The sequence below is a fragment of the Balearica regulorum genome, chromosome 2 (assembly GCF_011004875.1).
Source record: "Balearica regulorum gibbericeps isolate bBalReg1 chromosome 2, bBalReg1.pri, whole genome shotgun sequence".
Taxonomy (NCBI): Eukaryota; Metazoa; Chordata; class Aves; order Gruiformes; family Gruidae; genus Balearica; species Balearica regulorum.
In genome coordinates this window covers 158,003,238-158,016,048 of record NC_046185.1, presented here as the reverse complement: position 1 = coordinate 158,016,048, position 12,811 = coordinate 158,003,238, and the positions used below count along the sequence as shown (strand labels likewise).

The 12,811-nt window shown below is 39.4% G+C and overlaps 1 protein-coding gene across 3 annotated transcripts in view; it reads right to left on the bottom strand.

The window, feature by feature from the left end:
- PTPRN2 (protein tyrosine phosphatase receptor type N2) overlaps positions 1-12,811 on the bottom strand; it is a 674,941-nt gene that overhangs the window by 64,069 nt on the left and 598,061 nt on the right. For all 3 annotated transcript variants that reach the window (XM_075746622.1, XM_075746624.1, XM_075746623.1), the window contains one exon: positions 3,240-3,387. In XM_075746622.1, the coding sequence (XP_075602737.1) occupies positions 3,240-3,387 (148 nt within the window). The remainder of the gene's footprint in view (positions 1-3,239; positions 3,388-12,811) is intronic.

The window sequence follows — 12,811 nt, the reverse complement described above, 5'->3', positions numbered from 1 at the left end:
ACTGTTTGTAGGTGCATTACTGACAGGAATAATGCACACATGCCGAGCAAGTACCTCTGCTGAGGTGCTCCTGCCCTCGGTGCACGGCCCCTGGCTGTGCTCTGACTGCACACATGCCTCAGCGCTGGGCGCACACTCTGCTCCCAAATGCTCTGCTTTCCTTTGGAGGAAAATCAAAGCACACAGGTAAGTAATATATACCATGACCCACGGACAGCTACGGTAGGCAGCTTGTGACAGATGTTCACTGCAAAAAGTTGTTTGCCAAATGTTTAAAATACCTGTATGTATCTATGGTATACATAAATAACAACATACAGTATTGACCCTCTTGAGATGGTTTTATTTTGCAGACATGCAAGAAGAGAATATAAAGTCTGGAAAGCTTTTTTTTTTTTTTTGAATGCCAACAAATTGAGCTGCTCATATGTTCATACAGAAAAGAGTGTATCCCATTGCCCTAAGTTATAGCAACCTGTTTGTTGGTTGGATGAAAGGATGCAGTTTTGTTAATCTAGAAAGTCCCAGTTACTTCACTTCTAGAATGTTTTAGCTAGTAATTAATTAAGTACAGTTCAAAGTGTTCTGCTACCAAGTATTTTAAAAGTTTTTTGTAAATAGAGAAGATATGTATAAGAATAAGATATGACAAAATTGTGAGATTAAAGGTAATGTTAATCTAGAAATTACATAAATTATGTAATCAGTAAAAAATAATATATTATTTTAAGACTGGTTACGAACAGAAAATGCAAAGTAAATACAACATGATATTAAAGCTTCTTTGAAGCTTTCCTAAGATGAAATCTTTTACATGAATTGGCAATCTTGTTCTACCTTGTCAACGTGATTATGAATATGAAAGGGATAAGGAAATGCTAACAAGGCATTACTCTGTTAGAATACTTTGAATGTAGCCTAACAACTTTGTAGCATATCAAAAGCATATCAGCTTTGCTTCTTAATTTATTATGAAGCAAATCTGTGACTTTTTGCTATAGATTTAATGTCAAGCACAGTCAAAAAAAAAGTAGGCAAACTGGGCTCTTTCTCACCTCAGTCTAATCTTAAGAGTCTACAATAACCATCACCTTATCAAAATGTAATATTGTTTAAACTTAATGTCACATTTTCCACCTATCACCAAAGTAGTTTTAAGGGTACAACATGATAGCTGTTTACCAGTGCATAGCAACTTCAGAAAGTGAGGGCAGGTAATTTTGTGCAATTCAGTCAAAAAGGAAAGTTCCCAGTGCACTAATAGCTGTAACAGAAGTTTCCAAATTGTAACAAAGCCCAAAAAATAGCATTTTACTCTTGTAAAAGTAGTAAGGGATTTTAAATGTGCTAAAATACTTCTAATTAAAGCTTCGGATAAACTGGAGCCGCCCTGTCCATGTCCAAATACCTTCCTGGATAGTACTGATTCGGTCTAGACTCAGCGATGGGAAGAACAGGCATAACACGATGCTGTGGAAGAAGCAATGGCAGAGACTTGTCAACTGAAGGCTGAGCAGCGTGGGCTGATTCATCCCCCTGGTACAATGTGATGAAAACAGACAGACTATCTGAGCTCCGAAAATAGGTCAGCTCTCTAGCGTGGCATGACACCCAAGCTAAGAATCTCTGCTCTTTAGCACTGCTGCAGCGGTTACTTCTGGATTCAGAGCTAGAATGGTCTAGTCTGAGGGTTCCTACGCTATTGCTCGCTGTATCACGCAGACACGTTCCCTACATCGACTGAATAACCAGCATCAATTTCTGGCAACACCTGTAGCTCCCATGCTGTCTCCAAGGCAGCAACCAGAAACAATCTGGCTTAATTTATGAGCAGGGACCTAGAATAGCTCAAGATGGTCTGACTCTAAGTCCACACTGAAAAGAACACTTTAAGCAGGAAGATTAACCTGGATCAATACACATTATCATGGAGCAATTTTCACTTCCTATCATGTCGGTTAAATGCTATTTTTTCAGGATGGAAAAGAGCACAGAAGTTTTGCACTCCTTTAACTCTCATGGTGACTTCTCTAGAACTTTTCAACAGACCTGATCTCAAAACACATGGAAGCCAGCAAACTGTAGCTGTTGCCCCTAAAGCCTTTCGACCAGCACCATATTTACTCAGGAGAATTCATATAGCCAAACTACTGTATTCCTCTCCTAAGCAGCGAAGTATTGCAAAAAGAGCCACTACCTAAACAAGAGAGCCAAACCTTGCTGAAGCACATATGCAAGGACTGATGGGCTCAGTTAAATTATCCTGTACTTCCAAAGAATCTTCACTCTAAATCTGGCTCTGACATTTACTTAACGTGTTACCTGTCACTTCCCCATTTCTAAAGGAGGAATAGTACTTACTCAAGGCTCTCATAGGGAAAATTAATGTTTTCAGGGCACTTTAAAAATTAAAATAGCTATATGTGTTTGCCAAGCTACCCAGCTGGATTGTGGGCACGCTGATTGAGAGCATTTTTGTTGCTGTGGACTATGAATATATTCTCAGTTTCAGTTTTGTTTCATTGGTTGCTTAATAAAATGTGTGGCCACAGATTACCAATGTAATCTATGAGTTACATACATTTGCATAGGAAAAATATGTTGCTTTTATTTCAAGCTCAGAAAGGTGGCTGCTTACAGAAAAGAGCAGATTCTAGGAATATAAACACTGGCTGCTTTTTTTTTTTTTAATTTTTTTTCTTTTTCTCTTTTTATCCTAAGCCTCGCAGAGAGAGAAGCCAGTTTGCAAGCTTACCCACTGAAGCCTAAAGGGGCTCATTCAGTACAGCTGAGTATCTGACAAACAGATCATCTAGCTCTGATTATAGCCTGCTGGTATTACTGTTGGATGGACATGATACCAACTTGTCTAAACACAAGCCAAACTTCTTTCTGTTGAATGGCTACAGATGCCACTCTTACACAGAAAGTATATTCCAGCATTGAAAACCACTCTGGCTATTGAATTTCATGAGACAGCACAGCTGCAGCAGCAGTGCTGTGTGACATAGTTGTGCATTTTTGTGATATATATGTAACTTATAAGAAGATAAACAGTGTCTGATATGACAACAGAACACACACCCAGCCCATAGTTGTAACTACAGTTTTCTAGTACACATATGAGCTACTCTGTATTCTGTTTGCCTGTCATTTGCAGTTTCAAACCACTGTGTACAGGATATTGAGAAAAGTATCAAGAACTTAAAATGCAATCGTCCAGATTAAAGTGTACATACAGGGTACTACAGCCCGGGAGCGATTCTTCTGGATATTGTCCTCCTGCTGTGCGATGGTGGTGGCATTGGGTTCAGCCTGATAAGCACACAGAGCTTCCCACTCTTTCTCCAGACGATTCTTGTTTTTCAGATGATCTTCCATGTAGGACTGGAATTAAAAGAATAGTGTCTTAAGCATTGCCTCAGCTAGGCTCAAAGCTAAGCTAAAAGGGTGTATCTCGGGACGGAAAGCACAGGAATCCTGAGCTTTGGGGACAAAACACGTTCAGTCTCACAGCTAACTTCAAGCTTATTTGTGCTATACAAAATGAGAACACTAACACGTACCAGTGCTAACAGAGGAGAAACACTCGGACCCCCCAGCTACTGAGCTGCAGGAGAAAACTATTTCTTCTTCAGTACCTAGAAAATGTAAGCCCAAATCTCTCTTTCATCAGGCAATGAAAAAGAAACAAAAGTACATTGATAAAAATCACTTACTACAACAACAGTTCACGTCAAATTGAAGGCTTTTAAAACTGAAGTTCAAGCACATTTGCAAGTCACAGCAACGATACAGCTGCTGAGGAGAATTTAAAAATTGCCAGGCTGAAGTGTCATGGCTCAAGTACCGGGTCGTTAGGAACTCATCCTGCACATGAGCTGGCACAGAGAGGGCCTTGAACTGAGAAGGTGCTGTTAATTAGTATTAATACATGTTGCTAAAGATTGTACCTGGCATTTAGTAAAGTCGACAGTGTTAGGAGAAGCATCACCAAAGAAAAATTAACCGGCTGTGGTAGGAATGACGGCCCATTGGAGTATATCGGTGCAGGTCTTAAGTTTTTGCAGATGTCCCATGGCCAGAGATTCAGTGCAGCAGTGGATCGGGAATTCAGTTCCAAAAGGTTGCCAAAAGTGAACTAAAACCCTATTCCTTCACCCCACAGACCTGAAAGTCATCCAAGCAGGTGAGAGGAAGAGAGTAGAAAGTAGGAAGGGTGGGGGAAAAACAAATTTTCCGTTCCCTTTACCAGGAAAATTAAGAAAGCGATCACTTGGTACCGTAAGCCTACTGATACAGTGAAATTACCTTTCAGAGCCCGTCACCTTCTCCTACAGTAAACAACAGAATAATCTCACATTACACCCAGTACATATTTGTAAATTAAACTCCATACTACCTTTACAAGGTAGGTTGAAGTTAACATCCTTAAACAGGTTATAAAAAGGACAGACTGGTTAGGGGACAGGCTCAAGGTCTGGACAGGGATTAGGGAGCAGAGCTGTGGGTGCCTCTGGCCCAAACATCAGTCAACGCGGTTCCTGCTGGAGCACCAGTACAACCCAATCCGTAGCAACACTTGTCTAGAAAAAGCTCCTGGAAAGGATTCACTGAAAAGTATAGAAAGCAGTTTAATTGCTTAGAAAACCTTTTCCAGAGGCAATCGCTGTTACGTTGAATAGTTCTTCCCAAACACGCTTTAAAAGAAGAAAGGTTCTCCTGCCCTCTCAGCAGGTTTAACAGAAGGTGCAAAAACCTTGCAGCTTGTCTTCCGCCAAATGGGAGCTCCGCTAAAGCTGTCGCTCCGCCGCGCTTCCCACCCGACCGGCGAGGCAGGATGCTGCTCTCTCTTGCAGCTTGAACGGGTTTTTGGTTACAAAAGAGCCCCGACACACAGCTTTGTTTCGTGCAGGGTTTGTCGGGTGCATGCGTCTTTACACAAGGTTTGTAAATCAAACCTGTTACTGAAGAGCAATTCAAGAAGCGACGCTTCCAGAAAGCATACCTTTGAGGACATAGCAATATATCGGGTTAGAAGAAAGGGTTCTATAGGAGGTAAGTAATAGTGGTGGCCTAGATACAATCAAAACACCTACTGCGTGATTGTTTCTTTTCTATAACGAAGGAAAAAGTATCGCAGTGGACAGAACCGTGACCTGACAGATGGGGAGCTGGGACAGCTGCGTGGCCCCGTCGTGTGTTAGGGCCGTGCATCAGCCACCATGTTCCCGGCCTTAACCTGCCAGTTAATGAAAGGAAACCATCCTCTGATAGTTTGCTTGTCCTTGACGAAAGGCTATTGCTGCTGGGGAAAGGAGGGAGGCTAAAGATCCCCTTCTTTTCTCCTAGTAAATCTGTGCCTGGACACGTATACTGAACATGATAAAAATAAAGATAATCCCTCCTGAGCAGAGAATAGTTGGTATATTAGAATTTTTATGAGGCAAAGGGAAAAAACTAGCAAAATCTTACAATAACACTGAGCCAAGACGCCTGGCTTCAGAGCAGCTGTTTAGCATGCGGCAGGCAGAGACCGGGCAGTCAAGGACCAGCCCGTAGCATCTTCCCATTTTAAACCATGGTTTTATAATCTGATTCATTTTTACATGCCCATCACCCATGTCCCATAGACTTCAGGGACATTTTATGCAGATACACAGATCTGCCAACACTGACTATCTCCAAAATACTGGGAGATCCACAAAGCTGTAGGAAAAGAGCCGTAAACATTTGATTCCTAAGGCAGGGCTGGATGTAGCAAGGAGCTTTCTGTTGGTTCCAACTTGTCTATTTGATGATTTCAAGGATTGTATTTTAAAAAGACATTTTATTTTCTTTTTAAATCATCAGATGTGACACAGTTAAGGTAATTTGATTGCTTTTAGTGCACATGAATTTTTAAATAACTCATCTTTCTTTAAAAAGGAACACTCTTTTTACTTTTACCTTCATAGAATCACAGAATGGTTTGGGTTGGAAGGGACCTTAAAGATCATCTAGTTCCAACCCCCCTGCCATGGGCAGAGACATTGTCCATTAGACCAGGTTGCCCAAAGCCCCATCCAACCTGGCCTTGAACACTTCCAGGGATGGGGCATCCACAGCTTCTCTGGGCAACCTGTTCCAGTGCCTCACCACCCTCATAGAGAAGAATTTCTTCCTAATATCCAATCAAAATCTCCCTCCTTCAGCTTAAACCCATTCCCCCTTGTCCTGTCACTCCATGCCCTTGTAAACAGTCCCTTTTTCAAGGGAACCTAACCCCCTTCCTTTTTCAGGGAATCCTGAGTGTAGAGAAATGAACGTTCAAATGAAAGCACACTGAAATCTTTACTTTAACCAGACAACCACGTTTCATGTGGCCTCGACACCTGCATCGCATGGATCAGATTCACAGGGCACTTCTTGATAGATCTTGAAAAGGTGTTTGACTATTTGAATGACCCTGCGGCAGGCGCTGCACAACATGAACATCTGCTTTACACACGTTTAAAAAAGCTACCGGGAACGAAGCTTGCTTTAAAACATTCAGAAGTCAGACAATTCCCTCGGAGTTAAGTAATCTTTCATTTACAGTCCTTCAGAGCCCCTATGCTCATCCCCATTTTGCTAAACAGAAGCTTAGTGATTTTGAAACACTCTCTTGGGACCTGCTGGATGTACATTAAATTGAGTGGAACTTCTGATTTTTTAGAGATTGTATGTCTACTCAAATCCACTCCTTAATTAGGATGTTTTCATGAGACATTCTGCAGCATTTGCCTGGTATAAAATAAATTCATTACCAACATGTCAAACACGCACATGATTTTCCTTGTCCCAGAGCAGCAGATAGAATAAACAGAGGTTGTCACCACTGTTGTGGTAATGCTCCTCAAAGCCTGCTGAAAAAGGTAGAGGTCTGGTCTCACCAATATGTCCACATCAAAACAAGTCCTGTAATCTCAAGTATATGCCAGTATTTAAACAAACACAGAGCACACAAAAAGACAGAGCACAGTCCAACCACCTTGTTTTTCTTTACTCAAGGAGTGGCATCATGCGCGTGCTCTGTGACTAAATTAAGGTTAACAAATATAACAATTAAATTCTAATTGTCTGATCAATCTCCAAATACTTTCTTCAGAGATAGTACGGTTTGCATCCATCAAGATATTTGTTTTAAAACCACCTATTTTATTAGCTGATGTTCAGCAATTACAAAAAGGAATTATTTTTGACAACATACTTCCAGTACTGTACTTGATTAGACACTCTTTCCATGGCTGAGGATGTCTCTTTTAACAAAAAGATGGGCAACTGTTAAATTGACAGACCTCGACAGCTCTAATCGAATCTCAAATGTCAGCTGAAGAAGTGGATGGGACATTATCTTAATCCTTGTGAATGGTGACCACTCAAATCCACACCTTTCACCTAACAGCGTGAGAGCCGCTGCTTCCAAACCGCTGCCGCTTGTTCCGGAGATGCAGAGGACCAGGCAGTGCCATGGTGCTTCTCTGGCCTCCTCTGATGGAATTTGGAGAGGAGAGAATCGGCCTTAGCTATTATTAGCAGGTTATGCACTATTATTAGCAAATTGCATGCTAAACGACCATACTTGAAACAATTTGGTTTGTTATTCTCTCTAATTGACTTAAGTAAAGGCTTTTTTGCCTTTGTTCCTTGCTAACTTGTAGGCTACATTGTTGTGGCACAGGACACCCCAGCATTTTTGCTACTCTGTTTAAACTTCATCTTCTTCAGTACATATTGCATTGACTATATGTAAGAGGAAAACTTTTCTATGCAAATCCAATTTACTTTCAATACAGCACATGATTTTTGCCTTCCTTTTTCTGGCTTAATACCTTGTCATTAGCAGCTTCACTGTAAATTTTTCTGTTCCCACTCATATTACTGGCAGTGCTACAGAAGCTAGAGACAGAAGACACCTATCTGATTACCCATTTCCAGGCCTTCAAATAATGTCTTGTTTCTTGTACATCACCAAGAAACTTTGCTAACATTTAGGTGCCCTGTATCTAAAGCAGCAGCTTAAAACACGTTCATGACTATTCCTCAGGACACAAACTGTTCTATACATTGTGTTCCTGGAAATACTCAAATGTCAGTAGTACCACTTTTCTATTGCAAGCTTAATTTGCTACCCATTGTCACCAATCCATTATTTCAAACCTAGTCTGCTTACACAGAATATTGCTGTTCTGTGTAATTTCCGCTTGTACGTATTTCAGTGTCTTCACAGATCATGAATTAATGGATCTGTGCAAACTATAGACATCTCTTCTTGTGACTCTTTTCTTCAAAGTTAATTTAACTTTATTTGTTGTCTGTATTTTCAGGTCTAAGGTTTTCAAACTTTTGAATTAGTCCCCCATCATCACTTCTGTGCAGAAATTTATAGTGTGATACCACTTGTAAAAGTCATTAAGTCACTTCCATCCACTTCCAGATCATTATTTGAAAAGTTAAATATAATTGGATCTAACAGTAATTCCTGTACTCTACCAGACACTCCCATACATAGCTTTTGATCATTACTCTTTGTGTATCATCCTGTAGCCACATTTCAATCCACATAATGGTCTTCTAAAAAATAGACATTAATTTTTCAATTAACTATTCATGAGACAGTTTCAAGGCTTCATTAAAATTTGGATATATTACATCTGTTGTTTTCACTTCATCTATCGGTTTTGTAATTTTAGTTAAATAAAAAGCAATCAAGTTTGTCCAGGCAAGATTTATTCTTTATAAAATTACGCACATTCTTACTCATTGTGCAGTTACCCAATGGAAAGGATGGAGGAGATTAGCAAATGCACAAAAGAAAGGCTCCAGCCTTCCCCATCCTCTTCAATGAGACCCTCACACTTGGCTCCCTTTTATGCCCTTGGAAAATCTCTTGCTAGATAATCAGCAATTTCTTTTTTAATATGTGTTCCATTATTTTCTAGGGCTGGAGTCTGGACTCAGGGAATAGCAATAGAAAGGTTAATTTCTCTTCTCCTCTTTCCTTCTTCCCACTCTTCTTTCATAAAATGATGATTACTTTATTTTCTATTTTGGTGCACCCATACTTGTCCAGCTCTGCTCAAATAAAGCTCCTTGAGATGTGTCACTATTAGAAGAGCACCACGATATTTCTTCACATTTTCTAAGCATTTCTGACGTCTCCTCACACAGTTTCACAGTAATACTGAAGTTACTTTGGGCTCTTCCTTGTTTACAGAAGGTCGGTCTTTCCCTCTGAGCTGCCATGGTGTTCTTGCAGAGGCTGAGGGCTGGAAGCTCACCACATGTTTCCATGAGGAATGCTCTCAGTGGTGCCCCATGTAGAAGAAGACACAGGAGCAGAGCCAAACTATGCCCATTCCTTTCCTACCTTTCTTCCTAAGCAAAGCAGACCTTAAAAATGCACTGTCTCAACCAATTTAAGTCTTTCAATCGACTAACATATTAAGAAAATCAGAGTTTTCTCCAGTAGTTATAGTTTGGTTGAAGCACCATAGATGTTTCTGATGCTGTGATCCAACCAACCCCCAATAATGCAGAGCCTGCAGCTGTTACCAAGAGCAGCTCCATCTCTGAAATGTCACTCCATAACGGTTGTTAAAACCACTAGCTTTAGTCCTAACATGGCAAATCAACTTTTCAACATTAACTGTAGAGAAGTGTGACTTTATTGGGCTAGTTACATTGAGTTTTTACATATATATATATATATATATATATAAAGTTTATATATGTATGTAAAAAATAAAAATTCTGTTGTGGTAACTACGTGACAGTATCTCACAGAACTCATATCTGTAAGAAATCTCAGTAAATTTACATCTGGCTATAAAACCTCACATACTTTCACTCCTGGGGAGCGTTCTGCATCCACTACTGTGAATGGCAACACTCCTGACTTTACCGGAGCCAGGATTTCATCATCTGATTAGTCAGTTGTTTCAGGCTGGAGGCTCCTTTCTCTTTTCTAACTTGTCCTCATCTGATCAGCAAGAACTGTCTAAGGTAACCACAAATGAAAAAATCTAGGAAATAAAAACTTGGGAATTTGTATCTTGTCTTTATAAAATACAGCGAGAAAATATTTTTCCTCCTCAGTGTTTGGAGCCATATTACTACCATAATGTGTTTTGATCTAATTTTTCTCCTGATTACACCAGTGAAAAGAACAGTTTTGAAGCCTTTTCAATTAAGTATTGAAAATTACTATGAAGCTTTACTAGTGATTTGGCATAAAACACTACTACTATCATACATAATATGGTGGGTGATGAAGGAAAACTAAAAAAAAAAAACGAAAACCAAAAACCCAAAAACAAGAGGGAGGCAATTCTCTGGCAAAGCAACTATTCAGCCTGGTTGAGAATAATATCCCTAGATTGTTTCAAACAGGTTGTATTACTAGGAAATAAATTAACTTCCATGGTGATGTCAGCCAACAATAAAAAATGACATCCCATAGTTTCAATTTTATATTTTTAGATGTAAAGATTATTGTAAACAACCAAGCATGTACACAGAGAGCACAGTTGTGCTTTAAGCATGCATCTGAAATAATTTTAAATGATTGTCCTTGGGTTTCTAGAGACGCATCATCTTTGCATGAGCAGTATATGACATTCTCTATTCAAACTAGACTATCGCGCAACTTTTGCAAGAACGACTGTAATTCACAAGTACATTACATGGCAATCTATGTTCTGTTTACCTAAATTAATATACCCTTGATGTAGTGTACATCACTGCCTCCCCCCCTTGCTTAATGCTCTGATAATAGAGTTTTGTAACTTGTAAAAGGATTACTTCAATCCAATCAGCAGGTGCTGGGATCAGTATGTGTCAGACAAACACTCGCTAATCCCTTTTCTTACAGCTCCCAGCTGCCAAAGGTGCTCAACGAAATCCCAGTGAAATGGCTGGATACAACCTGGTGTGGACTGACGCAGGTTTTCAGCTCTGGAGGAAGTCTTGGAAAATACATGTGATGCTAAATATTCCTTGAATCAGGAACGGTGGAGGCAGGTTTGCTTTTGAAAGGAAATGTAGCTAAGAAATTAAACATTAAAAAAATATTAGAATGCTTAATTATGGAATATTTACGCTACCTGGCTCTCTAAATATAGCAGAAGATAAAGAAATTCACTCTACAAAGAATCCCTTCTCAAGGATTATCAGCTACTTAAAGGTGTCTTCTAGGTCTTAAAATACAACCACCTCCACCTCCTCCTCCTTACCCCCCTTCTTGAAATCTAAATTACGCCTATGAAGTTTCACCCCTGCAATTACTTTGCTTTAAATAAACCTCAACAAAAAGGAGAAGATGATTACCATAAAAGGAATATAATTTGCTCCCTTACAATCCCCGTATTTCTATAGCTCCTTCTGCCCAACCGTCTGAATGTACACACATTACTGCTGCAGGGGAGGCGAGCACCGTTGCTGTCTCACAGATGGGAAACGAAAGGGCAGAAACTTTGATGTGAATTTCCCGGGGTCACAGAATACACTCCTAAAACACTTATTTTGCAGGGAAATTCAGTACTCGGTCTTCTTGACGGTTGTTTTTTCCTTTTCCCATGATCAGGTTTATAGACAGGGCTAAAGGTCGTGCAACGTTCATGAATCCGTACCTGATAACATTTTGTCATTAGAGCATTCCAATCGTTCTGACTCTAATGGAAGTGGAACAGGTTTAGGTTTGGGGGTTTTGTTTAGAAGTATAGGGTTTAACTGCTTGATGAGTAGAGGAATTTAATTTATTCACATTAGATTCTGTTTATATAAGACATACCAAACTAAATAATAAAGATTTACAAGATGAATTAGCCAAAATCACTTTCCAGTCTTTCTGTACTTCTTATGGTAGCTTTCACAATAAAAATCTTTAATAATAAATAGCCTTTAAATAAAGGAAGTATGTTATTTCAAAAGATGGGGGACTAGACCTCTTAGCCAAACACTGTTGTTTCACAGCATGGGATATGTTGTGACATTTCTTAAAACCAAAAATAAATCCAAAACAAAAAAAAACCCCAAACCTCCCCATTAAAGACAACTCTGCAGTACAGGAACTGATGCCAAGGATAGTGTCAGTTGAATTCGTCAGCTGAGACATTTTGGGAAGTGCTTCTGGTAGCTTTGTTAAAAAGCAAAAGCACAAGTTACAAGGCTGAATAAAAAGTAGCAGAGAAACTGCAAAAAAATATACAAATCAAGTCCTTTGACTCTTTGTGACAAATACTGACACCCAATTCCATTCTCACAGGAAACCGCTATTTTCTTCTTACACATGAAACGTATGTTTCAGATGATCCCTTCATCTCACTTTATCTTCTCACTAATGGTTTGAACATCATATCACAATCCAAGACATATTTGTGATTCATTTATATGCCTGCTAATGATGTTTTATGTCTGAACTGAAAACTTTAAAAATATATTACTACACACTAATTACCTAGCTGAAAACACAAAAACACACTCCCTGCCTTCTTCCTCTCCAAGCCCCGCTAACTCAATTAAGTATCTAAATTTGGGTTCCCGGTTGGGTACTGTATTTGCAAATTTAGATTTTAATGAATTAAAGTCTGTGTTTCTTTTCAGAGTACTTGTACAGTCATCTTCATTTACTATCTATAAAAATTACCAAGAGATAAATATAGAATTCTGAAAACATCATGTTTAAAAATAATCTTCTCTTCAAGCGTGGTCAAGTTCTTCAAAGATAATGAGACTAGGAAAACCCAGGCAACCATGACCAAGTACATCAAAGTGATACAGCACATGATGT